The sequence below is a fragment of the Phasianus colchicus genome, unplaced genomic scaffold (assembly GCF_987193195.1).
Source record: "Phasianus colchicus unplaced genomic scaffold, bPhaCol1.hap1.1 HAP1_SCAFFOLD_43, whole genome shotgun sequence".
Classification (NCBI taxonomy): domain Eukaryota; kingdom Metazoa; phylum Chordata; class Aves; order Galliformes; family Phasianidae; genus Phasianus; species Phasianus colchicus.
This window is the reverse complement of record NW_028325223.1, coordinates 683,734-703,670: the sequence shown is the minus strand read 5'-3', so window position 1 is coordinate 703,670 and position 19,937 is coordinate 683,734. Positions and strand designations below refer to the sequence as shown.

The 19,937-nt window shown below is 54.9% G+C and overlaps 1 protein-coding gene and 1 long non-coding RNA gene across 12 annotated transcripts; one reads left to right on the top strand and one right to left on the bottom strand.

Moving 5' to 3' along the window:
• Positions 1 to 1,538: 1,538 nt before the first annotated feature.
• On the bottom strand, positions 1,539 to 14,107 carry LOC149912121 (uncharacterized). Of its 10 annotated transcripts, none has more exons than XM_090132720.1 (17): positions 13,489 to 14,107; positions 11,255 to 12,655; positions 8,310 to 10,406; positions 8,009 to 8,168; positions 7,664 to 7,936; positions 7,115 to 7,580; positions 6,540 to 6,601; positions 5,832 to 5,985; positions 5,324 to 5,580; positions 4,919 to 4,989; positions 4,488 to 4,567; positions 4,254 to 4,365; positions 3,765 to 3,888; positions 3,054 to 3,191; positions 2,592 to 2,734; positions 2,262 to 2,387; positions 1,539 to 2,152 (listed from the first exon to the last, which is right to left on the bottom strand). In XM_090132720.1, exons 6-17 carry the CDS (start codon positions 7,191 to 7,193, stop codon positions 2,032 to 2,034), a joined length of 1,467 nt encoding a protein of 488 aa, XP_089988846.1. In that variant the 5' UTR covers positions 7,194 to 7,580; positions 7,664 to 7,936; positions 8,009 to 8,168; positions 8,310 to 10,406; positions 11,255 to 12,655; positions 13,489 to 14,107; the 3' UTR covers positions 1,539 to 2,031. The 10 variants fall into 10 exon arrangements, with proteins under 10 accessions (XP_089988846.1, XP_089988847.1, XP_089988848.1 ...); XM_090132721.1 differs by lacking the exon at positions 13,489 to 14,107 and having other exon boundaries at positions 8,310 to 9,634; positions 10,278 to 10,406; positions 11,255 to 13,468; XM_090132722.1 differs by lacking the exon at positions 13,489 to 14,107 and having other exon boundaries at positions 11,255 to 12,162; positions 12,324 to 13,468.
• A 315-nt stretch (positions 14,108 to 14,422) lies between these two features.
• On the top strand, positions 14,423 to 19,527 carry LOC149912120 (uncharacterized). Of its 2 annotated transcripts, XR_016462365.1 has the most exons (3): positions 14,423 to 15,394; positions 17,067 to 17,944; positions 18,313 to 19,527. It is a non-coding gene; the product is annotated as an uncharacterized LOC149912120 (long non-coding RNA). The 2 variants fall into 2 exon arrangements; XR_016462364.1 differs by lacking the exon at positions 14,423 to 15,394 and having other exon boundaries at positions 16,561 to 17,944.
• Positions 19,528 to 19,937: the final 410 nt, after the last annotated feature.

Genomic DNA, 19,937 nt, shown 5'->3' with positions numbered 1-19,937 from the left:
TGGCACGCAGCGCTGCACCACGTGCGGCGGGACAGCGGAGGCTCACGAGAGCCAGGTAGACCTGGATGCAGATTGCAATCCGCTCGGCAGAGACCTCTGGTCGCCTCCGCGGACCGGACGAGCCGCTCGGGGCCGGGTAGACCGTGTGCAGTCCGGACTCCGCTGCGGAGCGACCGGGTCGGTTGTCTGTGGTTCGTTCGTTCAATTCGTCCGCACGCCGGGCTCGCCCCGAGCCTCTCTCCCGGCGGGAGGGCAGCTCGCTGGCGGACAGACGGTCGCTCGAAGGCGGGGGGGAGAGAGGAAGGTGAAAGATGGAAAGATGAGTGAGCGACTACAGGCGTGAGGACGAACGCGTCCATCCTCGCACACCCGCAGCCCCGGTGCGGCCCGGCCCGGCACCTCCAAAGAAAAAAGAAGAAAGAAATGGAAAGAATGCGCGTGGCGGGCTGGGGGTGGGTCCGCGGTCGGCTCGGGGGGTGCGGGGACCGGTCGAGCCATCGGGTCTAGCCCACCGGAGGGAAGAAAAAACACATGGGGGTGGGGAAAGCAAAACCGAGGACGGGGGGGAGAAGGAGTGGGGATAGAGATGGGGGAGGGGGCGGGGGGGAGATGAATAGGTTAAGAAAAAAAAATAGGGCGGGAAAGACAAAGGAACCGAGGCCGACCGGGCGGGGCGGATCCGGGCGGTGGGGTGGGGGTGCCGCCGACCCTCACGTCTCGCCACCGTTCGGCCGAGCCATCGGTTCCGGGCTCCCGGGAGGCGGGTGGTGGGAGGAGGACGGGTGCGAACTGCGATAAAAGAACGGAAAGTCTCCCCAGAGCCTTCTCTTCTCCAGGCTCAACAAGCCCAAACCGCTCAGTCTCTCTCCAAAGGAGGCGTTCCCGATGCTGGCCTTTCAAGTCATGTTGCTGATGTCCAAGTTATGCCGTCATGTGCCAATCGATGGGCTCAACAGGAGTCTCTTTTCATTCCTTGCAGTGTATTCCTCCGGTCCCCTTCTGTTCCCTTCCCTTCCATCATCCTTTGTTTTTTCCATCATCTTCTGTTCCCTTTGTCCTTCCCTTCCCTTCCCTTCCCTTCCCTTCCCTTCCCTTCCCTTCCCTTCCCTTCCCTTCCCTTCCCTTCCCTTCCCTTCCCTTCCCTTCCCTTCCCTTCCCTTCCCTTCCCTTCCCTTCCCTTCCCTTCCCCCATCTCCCCCCTGTCCCATTCCCTTCCCTGGCACAAGAACTTGTCACGTATCACACAGGCTGAATTCAGCTCAGCAGAGGCTGGGTGCTGGGCGCAAGAGAATTCTGTCACAGCATTTCTGTTGCAGGGAGGGAGCTATGGGGATACGAGGGGACACATCAATTCTTCTGCACAGGAAGTGTGCACGGCCAGCAGAGATGGCTGCCGTCCTGGGAATCCGCTCTTGGAGAGCATGGGCCTACCGGGCCTTGGGAGCAGCTCTTGTTGCCACCCAAACTCCTCTCTCAAAGCACGGCTCCATCACATTAGTTGATGGCAACAGACACGACACCAGCAGACCAACTGGAAATAAGGCCAATTTATTTTTATTGGGAGTACTGCGTCCAGGGCTGGGGCCCCAGTACAAGAAAGACGCAGAGCTTTGGATCGAATCCAGAGGAGGGCCACTAAGATGATCAGAGGGCTGGAGTACCTCTCCTATTGAGAAAGGTGGAGGGAACTGGGCTTGCTTAGTTTGGTGAGGAGAAGGCTCCGGGGAGACCTCATTGTGGCCAATTCTTGAAGGGAGGATATAAAGTGGAGGGGGAACGGCCGTAAACTGTGGAAGGGGGGGCAGAATTTGGTTAGATGTTAGCAGTTCTTCCCGCGGAGGGTGGTGACGTGCTGGAACAGCTTGCCGAGAGGTGGGGGATGCCCCATCCCTGGAGGCGTTCTAGGCCAGGCTGGATATGGCTCTGGGCAGCCCGGTCTGGTGGTCGGCGACCCCGCACATAGCAGGTGGGTTGAAACTAGACGACCTTCAATGCCCTTTTCAACCTAGGCCATTCAATGAGTCTTTGATTCTACAATCTTCCATTCACAGGTGGAAATCTGGACAGCTTCCCAGCCCCCTTGCCGAGAGCTCCACCGCGGTCACCACCGTTGGCTGCACCTTCCCCTCTGGAGCGACGCGAGCATCGAGCACTACGGAGGTGAAAAGAACAGCGCACGGAGCGTTACGGGCTGAGCGCAGGCAAGTAGTGCAGGCTGGGCTCCAGCCCGGCTCTCAGGATCTGCTGCCTGTGGAGCTCACCAGGGGAGCTGCCGCTTCAGCTCCAGCTTCTGCCGGTTTCTTTCCGCTGTGCTGGCAAAAGCCTCTTGCTGATGGAGGTGCGGCTCCAACCTTTGGAGCACCCGAGCCACTCGTGGGGAAAGGAGGCTGCAGCAGGAGGAGAAAGTCATCCCTTGGGCTCTGCTGAGCCCCCCTGCCTCTCCCCTCACCCAGCCCAGCATCCCCGTGCTGCCGCGTGTCCCCACCCTTGCACCCCGCCAGAGTTTTTGGCCGGGCCGTGCCTGTCCCCGAGCTGCAGGGTCACAGCTGCCCGAGTGCCTCAGGCAGCCAGCAGAGCCCGCACACACTTACTCAGCATGCAGTGCCAGCTTGGTCGCTGTTCCCATTTTACTTCCCGGCAGAGGATCCACATCCTTCCTCCACCTCCTCTCCACTTGCTGTCCCCTGGGCTGGGCTGGAGGATGCGGAGCACGCATGCTCTGCCTGGCCATCAGCTGCCAAAGAGGAGACGCTGTCAGCAAAGTGGCTGGGAGCACGGGGCTGTTTCTCAGAAGCCCTCTGTCAAGGGCCCTGCAGCAGGCCCCGGCAAGCAGGAGACTTGGCCCTGCCAGCCCACGGCTGCCCGCCGCCCTTCCCTTCTCCCTGCAGGGCTCTCCCTGCGAGGTGCCAAGCTCTCCTCCCAGGGAGGAGCAGGCCAGCCCCTGCCATGCTGCACGGCGCCTGTCCCACTCCCCACCCCCTCAGTCCTGCTGAGCTCGCAGCCTGGCTCAGAGGATGGCGGCTGTTGCCAGCAGGCTCGATCCCTGACAGTACCTGGGGTGGACGCTGGTCCGCCCCTACGCTCCAGCCTTCCCACACCGCCCTTTCTGCCCGTGCTTGCTCTACTTGCTGCTGGTGCATGGGCCACGTGCGGTCTACTTCTTTCCACAATGCAGACACTTCCCGGAGCTCCTGCAGAGACACAGCAGCATACAGGATCAGCCTCAGCCCCTGGGACTTTCCTTCAGCTCCACGCTCCTGCTCCTCGCCTCTGGCAGCCGGTCAGCACTGTTTTGTCCCTGAAAGACCAGGGGCCCTAAAGGCAGGACGGGATCCGCAACTTGTAGCAAACGTGGCTCAGAGGTCGTATTCCACTCTCATGGCCCCTGCTCAAAATCAGAGTGCTGTGGCAGGTGGCAGGCCAGGAGGCGAGAAAAGATAGGGAAGGTGTGCAGCACCCTCCATCTACTGAAGAGGAGCTGAAGGAGCGGGTAGAAATGTGAAATGATGGCACCCCAAGGGCTGTGCTCCAGGTCACTGCACACACAGAGGCTTTTGCTTCCCTCCCTGTGGAAGCACTCAAGGCCAGGCTGGGTCAGGCTTAGAGCAACCTGGTCTAGAGACAGGTGTCCCTGCCTACAGCAGGGGATTGGAACTAGGTGGTCTGAGTGGCCCCTTCCAACCCAAACTTCTCTATGATTCTACCATTCTGTCATTTGTGCAGTCTCAAGCAGCACAGTACCCGTAGCAAGGCAGGGCCGGTACCTGCAGCACCCTCTTAGACTCCTCTGTGGCAGGGAGTGCAGTGCTGGTCTGGGCAGGAGTAGATGCTTCCTTCTGTCCCGCTTTCTTCGTCCTGCGGGAGCTGCCTGCACATGGCGGGAGCGTGCTGCAAACAGACACAAGAGGAGTCTTCAGGAGCCCAGGGCACCTCAGTCTCCCCCCGTGCTCCCACAGCTGTAAAGATGGGCTCCGGTGCAGTGCGGAGAGACCCCTGAAGGGAGAAGAGCTTCTGCCATCAATGGGGATCAGCATTCAGCTCCCCCAGGGATCGGGGGCCAGGGTGGAACATGAAGCTGGTGTGTCTGCCTCGAGCAATTGTGCCACGTGCTTGCCATCCCTGGAGAGAACGGCTCCCACTGGGACACGTGTGTCAGGAGCCTTTCTGGGTGCTGAGAGCTGGCAGCTCCAAAGGGGAGGCTACTCCTACACGAGCACACGCATCTCCTTCTTCTTTTCACCCAAGGCTCTCACCTGGCAGAAGGCTCCTTCGCCACATCTTTCTGCCTTGAGCTTGGCTTGCGCTGCAGCAGCATGGAGGGGGGAAGTGTCTTCCGCCTCTGCAGCAGCCTGCCGGCAGAGCCCCCTGGAACCAAGACAGAAAGAAGTTCTTCAGAGCAGCCCAACGGACACAGCACGTGAACCTGGATCCAGCCACCCGGCACGGGACAGGGCCCACCTCCCTACAGCTGGGACCCGTTCCCTCACCTCTACTCATCTTCCGCTCTACTGCAGCTTTCTTTTCCGCGGCAACCTCTGCTCTGCTCTTTTCCACAGTGAGCTGAAACCTGGAAACAAAGAGTGACAACCCTTGAAGAAGGATGACCTCCTACCCATGCAGCTGTTGGCGGTATTTATCTATGTGCTATGCAAAGCGTGGCATCCTTTTCCTTCCTGGCCACGCCGAACCAGCACACGTAGCCCAAATTCCTCTGCACGTGCAGTCCATTCTCTCTGATGAGAATCGGGACAGCTTGGGCACCAGTAACACAACCATGATTCCCAGGAGCCAGACTTTCCAGGATTTCTACCCGACTGGATGTCGAGCACGGAGACCCAGCAGGGCATGTCTCAGAGGAGGAGGTGGGAAATAAGCCTGTCTCCTGGCCAGCTAAGTGCTGCAGAGGAAATGCGCTCACCTCGGGAACACCCGGATCCCATGGGCAGTGGTCTCTGGCCCGAAGTCAGCAGAATCTTCTGTCCAAAATCTCTGCAAAGGGACACAGACCTGCTGGAGGCTTGCCAAGGCCATTTTTTCATGGCTCTTCTTGACAGGAAGCAAGCCTGGCTCCCATGCCAAGAGAAAGCTGCTCTCCACCAAAGCCTCTTCCGTGAACATCAGAGCTTTGTTCTGCTCTGAAGGAGCAGGATGGCCAAATAGAGAGGCTGTGCAAGAGCACTGCCAGGCTTTCTGCAGGGGCAGAGATCCAGGAAATCTCTTTGCTAGTGGAGAAAGCCGTGGGGACAAGCATTGGACTGGCCTGCCACATCCAGGCTGGCCAGCAGTGATCTGATGGCGCACCCTCAAAACCTCCTCAACTTACAGTGCGGAACAGAGAAAGGACGGTGGCATTGCTTTCCAGCGTTGCAATGCAGCTGCAGAAGAACCTCATGAGGAGGAAGTCGTCTTGGCACGTCATAACGCCGATGTTCTTAAAGACAAATGAGACGGGCTCCCTGTTCCTCAGGAGGTGACAGTATAAGAGCACGCTCTCTCGCACGCAGCGCAGCACCACGTTCAGCGGGACGCCGGAGGCTCGCGAGAGCTGCCGGTAGTTGAGTGACTCAATCTTGACATCGTCTGCAAGGAGAAGGCACAGCCTCACTGCCACAGCAAGCCACATTCCCATGCAACATGATCGTGACCAAATCCCATAGAAAAGGTCTTTCGGAGAAACAGCTCTTGAGCTGTGGTTCCTTCGGGATGAACTCACGCTGTACCCCGAGCTTTGCAGACAATTCTCTGCTGCTCCCGGCCATTTCCAGAGAGCAGGGATAACACACCCAGCCAGACGTGGGACAGGAAGGGGAAGGTGGCTGCTGCCTTCTCACCAGGGATGATGTCATTGGGTGACTGGAGGTCCTGCAGCCACAGCACCCCGATGTCCAGCTGGAAGACAGGCCTTAGCACCGAAACTGCCTCTTCTTTGCTGTGGAATTGCTCTCGGACCCCAGCAAAGACCCCGAGCCCCGGAACCAGGACTCCCTGCACGGGGAAAAGACAGAAAGGCTGACGAGTGTGTACTTTAGGGGCGGCAAAAGCCACAAACATCAAGAGCATGGGGTCACTGCTCTCCGCCCTCCCCACTCCTGATGGACAGCAGGGTGAGATGGGGCTCTCTGGAAAGCTTTGGAAAAATCTGTGATCCCTGCAAGACAGTCACCTTCGCATAGTATTTCCCAACATCCTTTGGCTAGAGAAGAGCCCGGGCATTTACAGCACAGGGCTTAAGCCTGGGACTTATTCCCAAGGACATCCTTGGCATAGGGCCAGAAAAAATCCCCCACCCATTTCTCCCTTGGCTCTCCCCGTTCTGATCACAGGGCAGAGCAAAGCCCCTGCGTGTGCCGAACGTTTGCTCAGGGCAGCTCTGGCCTTGGGTTTCCCTCCCAGTTGGCCAACAGGCTGCTCTGGGCACCCGGCTTGGGCTCAGAGTGCTGCTCAGTGTGGTGCTCAGGGAGGGACTGCTCTGTGAGGCCCACACTCTTGGCGGGACTGAACCTCTCTCCAGGGCAAGGGGCACCAGCATACCAGCCCACCTTGTCCAGCTTCATCTGTTCCAGGATGTAATCAGACACGGCATCCCAGACCGCCACAATCTCTGCAAAGGAAAGAAAAGACATGTCATGCTCCAGGACAGCCTCTTCACAACTGCTTGGCAAGCTCCTCACACAGACAGTGATCGATACAGGCACACGCACACACCCCAGAAAAGCACCGCCATGGCTAGCGGAGCTGGGCTTTGCTCTGATTTCAGCCTTATTCAGGGCCCCGAGGGGAAACGGGGACATAGGAAACCTGTGGGACACAGGATGCCTTTCCTCCCAGAGCAGGAACCTACGGAAACACCTGTAGGTGTGTTCTCCCAGGGAAACCTGGTCTTGGACTGCCCTATCACAGGGGACTGAGCATGCCTAAAGGAACCTGGGGGCTCTGGGCAGCTCTACTATTGGGACCTGGCTGCCACGTGGTCCCCAGAAGAGCTGGACCCTTGGGCAGGGCTCTTGCAGCAGCCCCCAGCCATGCCCAGCCAAGCACAGAGAGCAGGAGCTGAGGCTTTGGACAGCTAACAGCCCCGTGCGATGCCTTGGGAAGGGAGTCCGGAAAGCCTTACCTTTGGTAGAGAGTTCCAGCAGCGTTGGGAACGTGTAGACCAGCTCCGAGCTGAGGCTCACAGTCCAGCAGCCTTCCATGTCGCTGGCCGACAGCCCTCAGCTCAGAACTAAGGATGCCCTCCACAAACAAGGCTCCTCAACCAACCAACAATTCTCCGCAAAGTGCCCCTGCTCCTCCACGTGTCAACAAAGGTCACCCAGTGCAGCCTTGCTGCCCCTGAGCCAACTCCTGACCGCAGAAGGACAGAGCCCCTGAGCAGTGCTGCAGCAGCGCCCAGGCCTTGCAGGGAAGTGCTGGCACTGATGCTGCCCTGTGGAAGATCTCCTTGTGATGCAGCGCATCGCACTGTGACATCAGCCCGGGTCACCTGGAGCTCTGTTGGGTCACTGGCATGGAGAGGAGATCTCCTCTTCCAGGAGGAGTTCCAGTTAACTTACTGAATTCTGTTATGAAAGAACGCAAGCCTAACTTTAATGGCTTAGTAAGAGAAGTTGTTTCACGTCTGCTTAATAAACAAAAACCTGTGCGTTCACAGGCACACACACACCTCACGAGGTTGAAATATCATTATTGACAGTCACCGTGGTTTACTCGGCAAATGGCACGAGAACTTGCCACGTGTCATACAGGCTGAAGCTGGTGAGCTGCTGGCGACGCACAACGATGATGACACTGCATCACGGCTGTGCCACGCTGATGTCACATGTGGTCTCCTCTGGTGGTGGCACAGAGTTCACCACCGTGTGTGTCCCCGTCCTCGTGGCAGACAATGATGGGCACCAGAGGGCTCCAGTGTCACTGAGTCCGGCTGTAGGCAGGCCTGGAGGGGTGACAAAGGACAGCAAGAGGCTCAGAGACAGCACGGTGACAATGCGGGGCCACCAGTGCCTACCTCTGTGTGGTGATCACAGCACAGGGAATAATGTCATTTAAGGGATGGTGACACACGAGTGATGGCGACACCGGATGACGGTAACAACAGTGACAGCCAGGGATGGGGACACTGCATCACGGCTGTTCCACATCGAGGTCACCCTGTGTCACGGTGTTACCTGAAGACAGTGACACTCGATGACACCCAATGGCATCCAGTGAAGGTGATACCCAACGATGGTGACACCACCAACCCCATGTCACACCCCACGTGTCCCCCAACTGTCCCCAGCCCCCCTCCCTGTACCCCTCCTCGTCACCTCTTCAATGAGGATGGCACCGCGCTGCAGTTGTGCCACCATGGCAGGGGGGACAGCTTGGGACAGTCATGGACAGCCAGGGTGACAGCGACACCAGGCTCCAGGAGCTGTAGGACGCTGATGGGGCTCTCGAGGTAGACGGGTTGGTACGGCCCCAGATTCCATGGTTACAGTGACAGTGTGGACTTCGGGACAGGCGGTTGTCCCGGTGCTGGGACCGGGGGGGGGGAGGGGGGCAGACAGGTGGACCCTGGGGGTCAAAACGGGGGAGGCACAGAGGGGAGGGGTGGGCACCTTCGGCCCACGGAGCCGAGCGCGTTCCACCGCCGCCTCCTCCTCTCCCTCCCTCCCTCCGCCGCTCGGGCGCGTAGCGCTTCCACACGCCGCTCTTCCTTCCCTCCACCCCCTGCCGCTCCTCCCTTTTCTCCCCCCGGCCCCCTCCGGGCCCCGTCCTCCCTCCCCACCGGCTCCGCTCCCTCCCCCGGCTCCCGGGGGTCTAGCCGAGCTGCCCTCCCCCTTCACCGCCCCTACCCGGCACCGCGCCCCTTTCCCCGGGCCGTGCCGGGGATTACGCGCAAATCGCCTCGGCCTTAACCCTGTTTGCGGCCGCTCGGGCTGTCGGGGAGCTCCCGGGGTGTGCGGACGGCCCTTCACGCCGCCTCTCCGTTGCCCCGGACCGGACCGGACCGGACCGGCGACCCCCGGCCCTCATCGAGCGACCTTCGAGCTCGGCGCCCCCTAGACTCGCAGGAGGGGCCCGAGGGGGTGAGAGCATAAAGGGCAGCCCTACTGAGCAGCCCCTTGCCCCCGCTGGGGGATCTGGGCTCAGCAGCTGGTCCCGCGTATAGGGCGAGCACTGCGATGTAGTCCTTCGAGGCATGGGTCGGGACGCGATCCGTGGCTGGGACGTGGGCTGGGACATGGGCCCTGCGTTAAATGCAGAGCAGAGATGGACACCGTGTGCATCCGTTCATGGGGGCACCACGCCTTAAGGAGCAGCACATTTCTCTGCCCTCCACCAAGCCTTTTATTGACACACTGAGTGTTTACTTGGAGGCTTCTCAGTTTACGAGTTACCAGCATACCCTTGAACCAGCATACCAGCCAACGTCTCATGGCTCTTCAAGTGGAGCTCATGTCTCCTACAAACTCAACCCTTTCACTGATTGTTTTTTTCCTCTTGCTGTACAACAGCAGGGTATGTGAAAGAGCAGAATTTCAGAGGAGATAGGAAACAAAGCTCCATCACCACGTGAAGCCACGCTGTTCTTTTCTCCAGCATTGCTGTGTTGCTTTCGTTCCAGCCTGCCCTTTTGAGTTCACAGCTGCCAGGTTTGATCACAGAAAGTAATCACTGGGTTGTCTACTTGGTAAGTGCAAACATCAGGAAAGCAGTTGGAATTCACAAGAATAGAAGAAAGGAAATTGCATTGCTAATATTTAAAGATATAGTCATTTTCTTTGTGGTTTTAGGCTTTCATACAGAGCATTAGGATACTGCAAACTGAGGGTAGTTTGCAAGAAGTAGCAATTTTTGCCTCTCCTGCCCTCCCTCTCAGTAAAAAGGTGAAGTACCTTCTGTATTTTACTAAGCCTACTAAGTTAAAGTGGTGCACCACTAACTCAAGCCCAAAGAAGTGCTGCAGTGGTATAGCTCATCGGGAGACTGAAACTGCTGCAGCTCTTCCAGCAATAGAAAAAAGGAACTATTTTTGTTGACCGTGAGTTTATGAGTGGTCTGTTGTTGAATTGCTTTTGTTGAAGGGTTGTAACCTCAGAAGGGAGCAAGCCAGATGACTGACAGCAGGTTACTTTTTTGATGATGGTGAGAAATTGCATGTGGTTGTCCGAGGATGTTTGGTCTCCTTCCCTTTACCCCCAGGTGAGAGATACTGCTAAGGAATACCATCCTACAAAAGCCTGTAGACTAAGAATTGGTGTCAGAGTCATATTAGCTCCCCTACTTACCACGTGATGCACTGGATAATCACACGACTGCTGTTCTGTATCCTTTGACATCATCCAGCCTCTGTAGCCATGGCCATGCTTTGTGGCAGAAGTGGTCTGGTGTTAAATATTTGTCATCCTTGCACCCTGCTGAACCACAAAAGCCAAAAACAAGAAACAAGACTCTTATTTAAGCTACTTCTTCAGCTCCAGCCCTATACATATTCTACTACCTTAAAGTTCAAACCGGTTCTTGGTGTCCCTTTTGCCCCATTTTTTATTTCATATGCCTTAAATCTTACAGCTGTGACTAGATAGATAGACAATTTTGTTCACCTCATTTCATCCCCTGGAGTTCAAAACTTAGTTTCCATTAGTGGAAAGCTAGTATAGGCCCCTGAAGACTACAACAACCTACTTAAGCTTAAGGTATGTTTCAAGGTCGTGTTGGATAAGGAGGAAAGAAATCAGCTCCTACTAGCTAATGAAAACTGCAATGTCATTTCAGATCAGGCCTGCCAGTTTGGGCTCCAAGATGCCAAATTTGTTTTTTCACTTCTTTTTGTTCAGGGGATAGATTCAAACCTGCTGACAAGCCTGCCCTTAGTGATTTCCCCTCATGTGAGCTTTGCTCACCCTATCTGAGAGCCCCATTTTACAGAGACCAAGGTCTGTGCACTGCTTGACAGAACTAACTGAAAATCACAGGCCAAGTACTCCTCTAAAAACATGTAATTCTGTCAAAGCAGACATGGAATTTGAGGACAGGTGTCAAAACCACAGGATTATTTATTTATTTGTTTGTTTATTTTTAGGGGCATGCTGCTGTGTTTGCAGAGGGGCAAGAGAACTGAAGGCAAGGGAACTTAAGTTGAGGAGGTGCTGCCCACTAAAATAAACCATGGCACCTGTCCCCTGAAGGAAGGGGGTGGTGGTCTGGGAGGAAACCTTCCAGAGGTCTACGGTTGAACCAGATGATATTCATGGCCTTTTCCTACCTTAACGATTCTGTGAGTCCATAATTCAGAGAGCAATCTTCACAGCTGGCCTGGGAGCAGGAAGTGAGCATATAGCTGGTCTGCCAAACTGCATCAAAACATCTCCATGAGGGGAGATGGAGTTTGTTTCATTTCATCCTGGTTTTTTGACTTCGTTCCAAGTTGTGTTTTTGTGTGTTGTTTTTATTTTCTTTTCCTTCAAGTTTTTCCACTTAGTCTAGACGTTTGGGTTTGAATTTCTCAGTAGTCCGCTGTATACGCTGCGTTCAAAGATGTCTCATATCCTTCTGTCTCTTCTGTTCCCTGCCCTTAATGACTCAGTGAGAACTGGATCAACAGAGTGAATGCTTCATTATTGACTTTTTTTTTTTTTTTTTTTTTAAACATGAAACGCATTGAAAATAGTAACACATGCCTGCCTTCTCTAAGCAAAATATTTTGGCTGTGTTGGACACGCTGAAACATACAGATTTTGAATTCAATGCAAATGTTTTGTTTAGACATTGACAACAAAACCCCCATCTCTTGAAGTACTTCCATTCTTCATGGAAAACAAACAAACAAACAAAACAACAAAAAAGCCTTTCCATTGAAGAACTTGCCATTTTCTTTCCCTAAATTGAGGCAGGAAGACCTTAAAACAATGATTTTTCTTCATATTTTTTTTTCCAGCATTGCCTTCAGCATGTACCATATAAAGAATATATGCTAATGTTCATCAACTGATGCTAGCATCAAATTTCCTTCTTTTCTTGGCACATAATACGCACGCCTACTTTGAGTAAATTCTTCAAGGAAATGTTGCTCATTCTCCTCATAGTAGATATGCCAGTTGGATTCTTTTCTGTTAAGTAATTTTGGATGACATCCAAAGGTAAGGTTTGATCAACGGGGTAACTGGGTAGTTCCTGCCAGACAGATAGGTGGTAACAACCCACAGGAAATGGATTACAAGCAGAGAAAAAAGCACTTAGTTTTCAACCCTTCAGATAGAGCCAAAGTAACACAATGGGTTAAAGAACACATTTAAAACTAAAGGTATGTTTTATTATTGGCCAAATCCTGATACCTGTCTTGAAGCCCGCTCCTTTCTCTTTGTGAGGGCATTCAGACAAAATGCTGTAGAAGTTCTGGATTTCTCCCACTTCACAGTGTCTGTTGCTTGGGAATATTTCGTGCAAGGAACCTGAAAAAATGCTTTCGCCCACACTTTCTTCACAGGCTTTTTCCACCTTGTGCTTTTTCTTGTCGTTATTATTCCTCTTGTTACTGTAATTGCTGCTTCTGTATGTATCTGTACAAGACAGGATGCTTTTAAACAGTTCCCCACTGTTTTCAGTGTCACAAGGTGGAAGTTATTAATGCAGCTGGCAGGAATGTGTCTGTTGCCTTAGGGAAGGGCTGCAGGAAGCAAGAAATTGCAGTGAGAAGAAAGCCCTGCCCTCAGAAAAGAATTTTAGTGAAGGACCAGCAGAGGTATGGAGGGACAACCCACCTGCCACTTCATTGCCTTCTTCTTGTTTTACTTCCCCTTCTCAGTATTTTTTCTCAGATGTTAGCATCTCCTACTTTCTCTGTTGTTCTACTGACTTGATTCGGAGATATCTAGCAGAAGGTTGATGTGTTTCTCATTCAGTATTGTCAGGGCATTAGGAAAAGTATTAACAGCAGGTTGTGTGTTTATGGCCTCAAGTTGTGCCAGGAAGATTCAGATTGGACATTAGGAAAAATTTCTTCTTCAAAGGTGTGGTTAGATGCTGAAATGGGCTGCCCAAAGAGATGGTGGAGTCACCTTCCCAGGAGGTGTTCAGAAAACATTTAGATGTCGTACTGAGGGACATGGTTTAGTGGGGAAATATTGGTGGTAGGTGGATGGTTGGACTGGATGATCTTGAAGGTCTTTTCCAACCTTGGTGATTTGATGATTTGATGATGATGAAGAGGACTACAGTGATCAGAATGGGGGAACTGGAAGGGGGAAAAAGGGGAGGGGAGGCGCAACCCCGGGGGTCACACAGAGCGACGGGGGAGGTTGTGGGCGACCAGTGGCGGGGGGAGGGGAGGAGGGCAGTGAAATACACGGGGCGGGGGAGGCGGGGAGACACAGGGCAGCTGCCCCCGCCGAGCGGAAGCCCCGAGCGCCACAGAGACCCCGCGGGGCCAACGCAGAGCGGCACGTGGCCCCCAGCCCCCTTAACCCCGGCCCCGCCCCGGTGCCCCCCCCGAACACCCACCTGTAGAAGCTGAGGCGGCGCTCGGAGCTCCGGGGTGCGCCGCCCCACTTCCGCACGGCCGCCTCCTCCTCGGGTCGCGGGGCTGGTGACGTCACCCAGCGGGGACGGCGCGGCGCACGCGCTGAGGCGCTGTCGCCACGGGGACGCCATCACGCATGCGCTGTCGCCGGGGGGGGCGGCTTTACGCGCTGCAATGAGGGAGGGCGCGCCGTCTCCACGGCATCAGATGGAAAACGGCGCTTGGAGACTGCAGCTGCGGGGCAGCAGCTCAGCACAGCGCTGCCGATGACTGGAGCCGAGCGAGAAGCGGACTCCGCTGGGCCGGACTCCGTGCCGGGCTCGAACGCGCCTCGATCCGCGCGATCGCTCCCTCTCTTCCGGGGCTGCCCGGCTCAGCCAGGAGCCGCTCCCGGACACCGGGCGGGTCCCGCCTCTCGCGGTCAGCCGCCGCTTCTCGCAGCCCGGCAGCGCCTCGCCGCAACGACGGAGGACGGCTCGGTTCCCCCTCCGAGGACAGCCGGATTCTGACGGGGGACGGACGGGGCCGGCGGCGGTGCCCCCGCGCCGCCTTCCCCCGACCGCGCGGCGTCCCCGAGGGCGGCGGCGGGGCGGCGGAGCGCCGCTTTCCCCGCACGGAGCCCCGCGGCTCCTCCATCCCGCCGGCGCCATCGGCATCACCATGGCGGCGGCCCCGCGTCCGCAGCCGCCATTGGCGGAGAGCCCGCGCTCGGCCCCGCCTCCTCCGCTCTGCCATTGGTCGGTGCGCCGAACGGGGCGGGCGCTCCGCGCGGGGTCCTTTCTGTCCGCGGGCGCGCCGTCATTGCGACATCACCGCGCGCGTTCCCATGGCCCCAGTCCGGCTGCCCTCGCGATGCCTGCCGTCGTGCGCCCGCTCCGCTTCCGGGGCCTCGGCTGCGGCTGCGGGAGGAGGGCGGGGACGTGGGGGACCTCAGCGAGGCCGGGCCCGCCCCGCCCCGCTCCGCCCCGCCCCGCTCCGTGCGGGCCTTGCTGGAGAGCGGCGAGCGCGGGCTGGCGGCCGCCGGCAGGTGGGGGAGCGGGGCGTCCGGGCGGGCGGCGCGGCCCGGCGGTGGCGTGGGGAACCCGCTGGAGACGAGCGGCTCCGGGGCACCTTGGCGTCCCGCTGCAGGCGGCGGTCGCGGTGCCGGCCCGAGGCCGGCGCTGTGCGGGGCGGGGCTGAGCGCGGGGCGATCAGCTGCTGCTGCTGCTGCTGATGCTCGGCCGGCTTCTCGGCCGCCTGCGCAGGGCGCTGCTGGCTCGCGTTCAGCCGAGCGTCGGCCCGCAGCTCCGGATCCTTTTCCTCCACGCGGCCTTCCGGCCGCTCTGCCCCAAGCCCGCAGCGATGCCTGGGGTCGTTGTGACCAAAGTGCGGGACCCGGCGTGTGGTGGTGTCGAACCTCGTGCCGTTGGCATCAGCCGTCGATCGGCCTGACCGGAGCCCTCTGCAGGGTCTTTGGAATCCTTAGGCAGATTATAGGCGGATGGCGTAGCTGAGGGGCGATGGGAGACAGGGAGGGGAGCATCCTGCCGTGCCACCGGCAGCCCGGGGACCACGTGCTGTGGGTGCCGGCACGAAGCTCCTCCATCCGTCAGCACGGGAGCTGCGGTTCTGGCTGCAGCGGCAGGAACTCAGCGCAGCCCTGCAGAGAGCGGTCCGGCAGCACGAGAAGAAGATGACGGCCGTGGAGTGCGAGAGCCTCAGCAGCGTCTGCAGCCCGCGAGGAGCTGAGCGGGGCTGGGAAGAGGAAGCTGTGGGAGTCCTGGGGAGGGACTCCCAGAATAGCAGCGTGAGTGGCAGGATCAGCTGCTTCCTCCTGACACCGTTTCCTTTGAGAAGCCAGTCCCCATTGTCACATCTGTGGGGTTGCACAGAACGCACAGGCATGTGGTAAGTTTAGGTTGGATATCAGGACAAACTTCTAAACAGTAAGGGTTGTTGAGCACTGGAATGGGCTCCCTGGGGAGGTGGTTGAGTCACCATCCCCAAACATGTTTAAAAACTGTTTGGATGTGGTGCTCCGGGACATGATTTAGAGGAGGGTTGTTAGAGTTGGGGTACTTTGCTCAGGTCATGGTTGGACTCGATGCTCTTGAAGGTCTTTTCCAACGTGAGCGATTCTGTGATTCTGCAGGGACACAGTGTGTTGGACTGCTGTTTGTTGCAGAGCACCAGCACAGGACAGGACTGGGGACTGGGAAGATCACAGAAGATCGCAGAAACACCAAGGTTAGAGAAGACCTGTAAGATCATCCAGTCCAACCGTCCACCTATTACCAATAGTTCTCACTAAACCATATCCCTCAACACGAAATCCAAACGTTCCTTGAACACCTCCAGGGTCGGTGACTCCACCACCTCCGTGGGCAGCCCATTCCACTACCTGACCACTCTTTGAGAGAAGTAGTATTTCCTAACTTCCAGCGTAAATCTCCCCTGGTGCAGCTTGAAGCCATTCCCTCTAGTTCTGTCACCAGTTACATGAGAGGAGAGGCCAACACCCAGCTCACTACAACCTCACTTCAGGTAGTTATAGAGAGCAATAAGGTCTGCCCTGGGCCTCCTCTTCTCCACACTAGCTGCTAATGGATCGCTCCATTAATGCAAAATTGCTGTAATTAAGAGCAGGTAAATGCTCCTGCACAAGACTGGGCACTGAGACCTTTGTGTCTGTCAGTGATTCTCCAGCACGTTCTGTGTTAGCTGCACGGGGCTGCTTTCCTTTCTAGGGCCTGGGAACAGATGACAGCACTCTGATCAGAGTGATGGTGTCCTGCTCCGAAAAAGGATCTTTTTAGATCTGCTCTTCTTACCTGTATCCTCTCTTCTGTTCTGCCCTCTTTCTTCTCCCCTCTCGTTCATCACTCTTCTCCCCCTTACAAGCTCCTCTCTTCCCTTTTTCCTTTGTTCTGCTCAATCTTTTCTCTCCTCTCCTCCTCTCCTCTCCTCTCCTCTCCTCTCCTCTCCTCTCCTCTCCTCTCCTCTCCTCTCCTCTCCTCTCCTCTCCTCTCCTCTCCTCTCCTCTCCTCTCCTCTCCTCTCCTCTCCTCTCCTCTCCTCTCCTCTCCTCTCCTCTCCTCTCCTCTCCTCTCCTCTTTGTTGGCAAGAGGGCTCCGAGCTCCCTTGCTGGTGCGGAGAGGCTCAGACTCCCTTGCTGGTGCAGAAGGAACGATGAAGGACCTTTACTGAAGATGCTTACAACCTTTTATACCCGTGCAACAGCAACTTACATGTAGGAAGCAGGAGCCTCGTGTGTGTTTACGTCTGGCTCAAGTTACTGCTAAGTTTCTTTACTCATTAGCAAGATAATGACTTTCTTTATCCCACATCTCCCCCTTCGCTATTAAGAGAAAAAGAAGCACGGTTCAAAAACAATCCTAAAAGTAGCTAAACTAAAATTAATACACTGAACAAGGATGGGTTCTGTAGAGTACAAACAGCAGTCCATATTAACCAGTTCCAACGATTCCAATTCTTATGATTCCTTGGTGACACAGTTGACAAAGTGCGTCTTGTCGCTGTGAGTCCAAACCACTGATGAAAGTGCTGTGGTCATGTTACAGCAGATGATGAGACGGATGGCCAGACCCCCCAGATTCGCATGAGCACCCACTGGACACCCCAGGACTCCTCTGGGACATCCCCAGACCCTTCTGGATGACTCCAGGACCACTCAGACCCACATGAGAACTCCCTGGACCCTACCAGACCCTGCTGGGCCATTTCCAGATCAGCCCAGGGACTCCTCAGAGCTCTTGGGCCCATAGTGGGAACTTCCAGATCCTTCCATGGTGCCACAGGACCAACCCGGGGACTCCCTGGACATCCCAAGGTCACAGAATCACAGAATCACAGAATCGTAGGGGTTGGAAGGGACCTCCAGAGATCATCGAGTCCAACCCCCCTGCCAAAGCAGGATCCCTACACCAGGTCCCTCTGGGATATCTCCAGACTCTTCTGGTTGAGTCCAGAAGAGCCCCCTGGAGCCCCCAAACCTCTCTAGGATGTCTCATGCAGATCCTTCTGCATGATTCCAAGTGGGGATAAGAGGGGATAAAGGAGGGTGTGGGTGGGGTGAGAAAGGGGTCAGTGGGACTTTTTTGGGCTGGAAAGGGGGGTTGTGTGGAATCTTGGGGGGGAAGGTGTGAGTGAGTGGGACTGCTGTGGGGTGGAAAGGGGTTCTGGTGATGGAGGGAGGGATGGAAGGGAAAAACTGGGGAGTTGTGGGGAGCTTCTATAGTAAAGGAAGTCTAGGGGCAGAGAGTGGGGGATGGGGGGGAAAGCAGAGGTTCTGACACAGTGCCTGTTCAACAGCTCCCCTCTGTGTCCCTTCCCAGGGAGAAACCACAGTTTGGGCCTGAATGACACTGGGCACACAGCTTCCTTCTTAGCTTGACGTCAAGACACCTTGCTGACACAGATCTTCTGTAAGAGATGCAAGGTTAGTTTGGAAATCCATGAGCTTCTCTAAGGTCATGCGTTACATCAAAGATCTAAAGGTAATCACAGAATCATAGAATAGCCTGGGTTGAAAAGGACCACAATGACCATCTAGTTTGAACCCCCTGCCATGTGCAGGGACACCGTCCACCAGACCAGGCTGCCCTGAGCCACGTCCAGCCTGGCCTCGAATGCCCCAAAGGATGGGGCATCCACGTCCTCTATGGGCTACCTTTTAAAATGCCTCACCACCGTCTGAATGCAAAACTTCCCCCTGATATCTAAACTAAATCTCCCCTGTCTCAATTTAAAACCATTCCCCATTATCCTGTCATTATCCACCCTCGTAAACATCTGTTCCCCCTCCAGTTTATACAGTTTATACGTTTCCTTCAAGTCCTGGGAGGTCTCCCGGAGCCTTCTCTTCTCCAAGCTGAACAAGCCCCGGTCCCTCGTTGCACCAAGAATGCCTCGGCGGCTGCATCTCCCTCGTCCCCCACCAGGGGGGACTTCACTGCACTTCAATGCACTTCAGTGCATTTTTTTTGTAACTTTTGGGTTGAAATGTTAAAGACAGTAAAAGGAATGTTATTTTAGTGATCTAAAAGTACAAAACAATAGTTGTAATTCTTATTTTCAGGATAGCTGGGCTAATCAGAATCTAGTTGCTCTTCAAGCTTAGTGTTGCTTATGTTGAGCTGTTTCAAGCTTTTACAGATGTTTAAATGAGAGCAGCTAATGACACCCAGTTTTCCCCAAGAACATAAAGACGACTTGCCACTCAGGAGTAGTGGTTTAACACAAAGCTTTTGAATGGCGTGGTCTTCCTTACAGCTGCAGTTCTAAGATGACCGTGTGTTAAGATCAGCTGCATCAAGCAGCTCTTTCATCCAGTTGCTGAAGACTAACAAAGACTAAATTTGTCAGAGGACAGCACCTAGCATTTAAAGAAGAGGTATATGTAGTTGTACCGTTTCCCTCCAGACTCCCTTGACTGTGCAGTCCAGCACCATAATGGATAGACCTTTATTCTTTGGAAGCCAGGTGCAAGGTGTTGTGTACACATCTCTGCTTGGATAAATAAAGGAGGATTACATTTGGGAGTTCTGCAAATTTGCAGGTGGATCCTAAATTTGTCAGCGATGATGGGCAGGTGATTGAAATATGCTGGCATCCCTGCAGACAATAAATGCCATGACATGATTAGCAATAGTATTGCAGTCAGGATAGAGCAAGAACATACACCAGGCAAGAGTTGTGTGTTGAGTGGATGTACAGATGTTCAGCTGGATGTTTACTAAAAATGCGTATGTGACTCTTCATTGCTGGATTTCCAATGCTCAGATGTTCAGGATTAGGGAAGCAGCAAAACAAAACCATATTTGTAGAGGGTGGAGCAGATGTAAAGAAATATTTTCATTTTTAATATCATGAAGACATTTGTAATTAGATGACGCAAGATTCAATTGGAAACCCAAATCAGACTTGCCATCCTTCTCCTTTTATTTCATTTTAAATAAAACAGGAAAGCTATTGAGATACATTTGAGAAATTACCGTCAATAAAATCATTGCTTGAAAACTTTGTTTCTCCTTCCTCTTCAGCTGTTTTGTTTCCACTGCAGTCATGATTGAAGGAGATGGTAAGCAGTTCTCTAGCTGTTTTCTTAGCTTAGTTACGTTTTGATGAAAGTTCTTTCTAAAAGTGGAAGGAAGGTCCTTTGTTGAATCCCTCACTGCTCCCATTAGACCGCAAAGAGGTCTCTCTATCAGACATCAGGATAGATGTGATTAGTCAGAGGCCAAAGGGGAAGAAGACCTTACAGCAGCTGTTTTGTGATGATGGAAGATCAAACAGGAGCTAAAGAGAAACCTTTTAGTAATAACCAAAGGCCAGAGTTGCTGGGAGATGCAGAGGAGGCTTCCTGCCCCACCGGCTTTAAAAAGGGACACATACCGCTGTGAGGGTGACCACATAGGCATCTCCCCAAATGA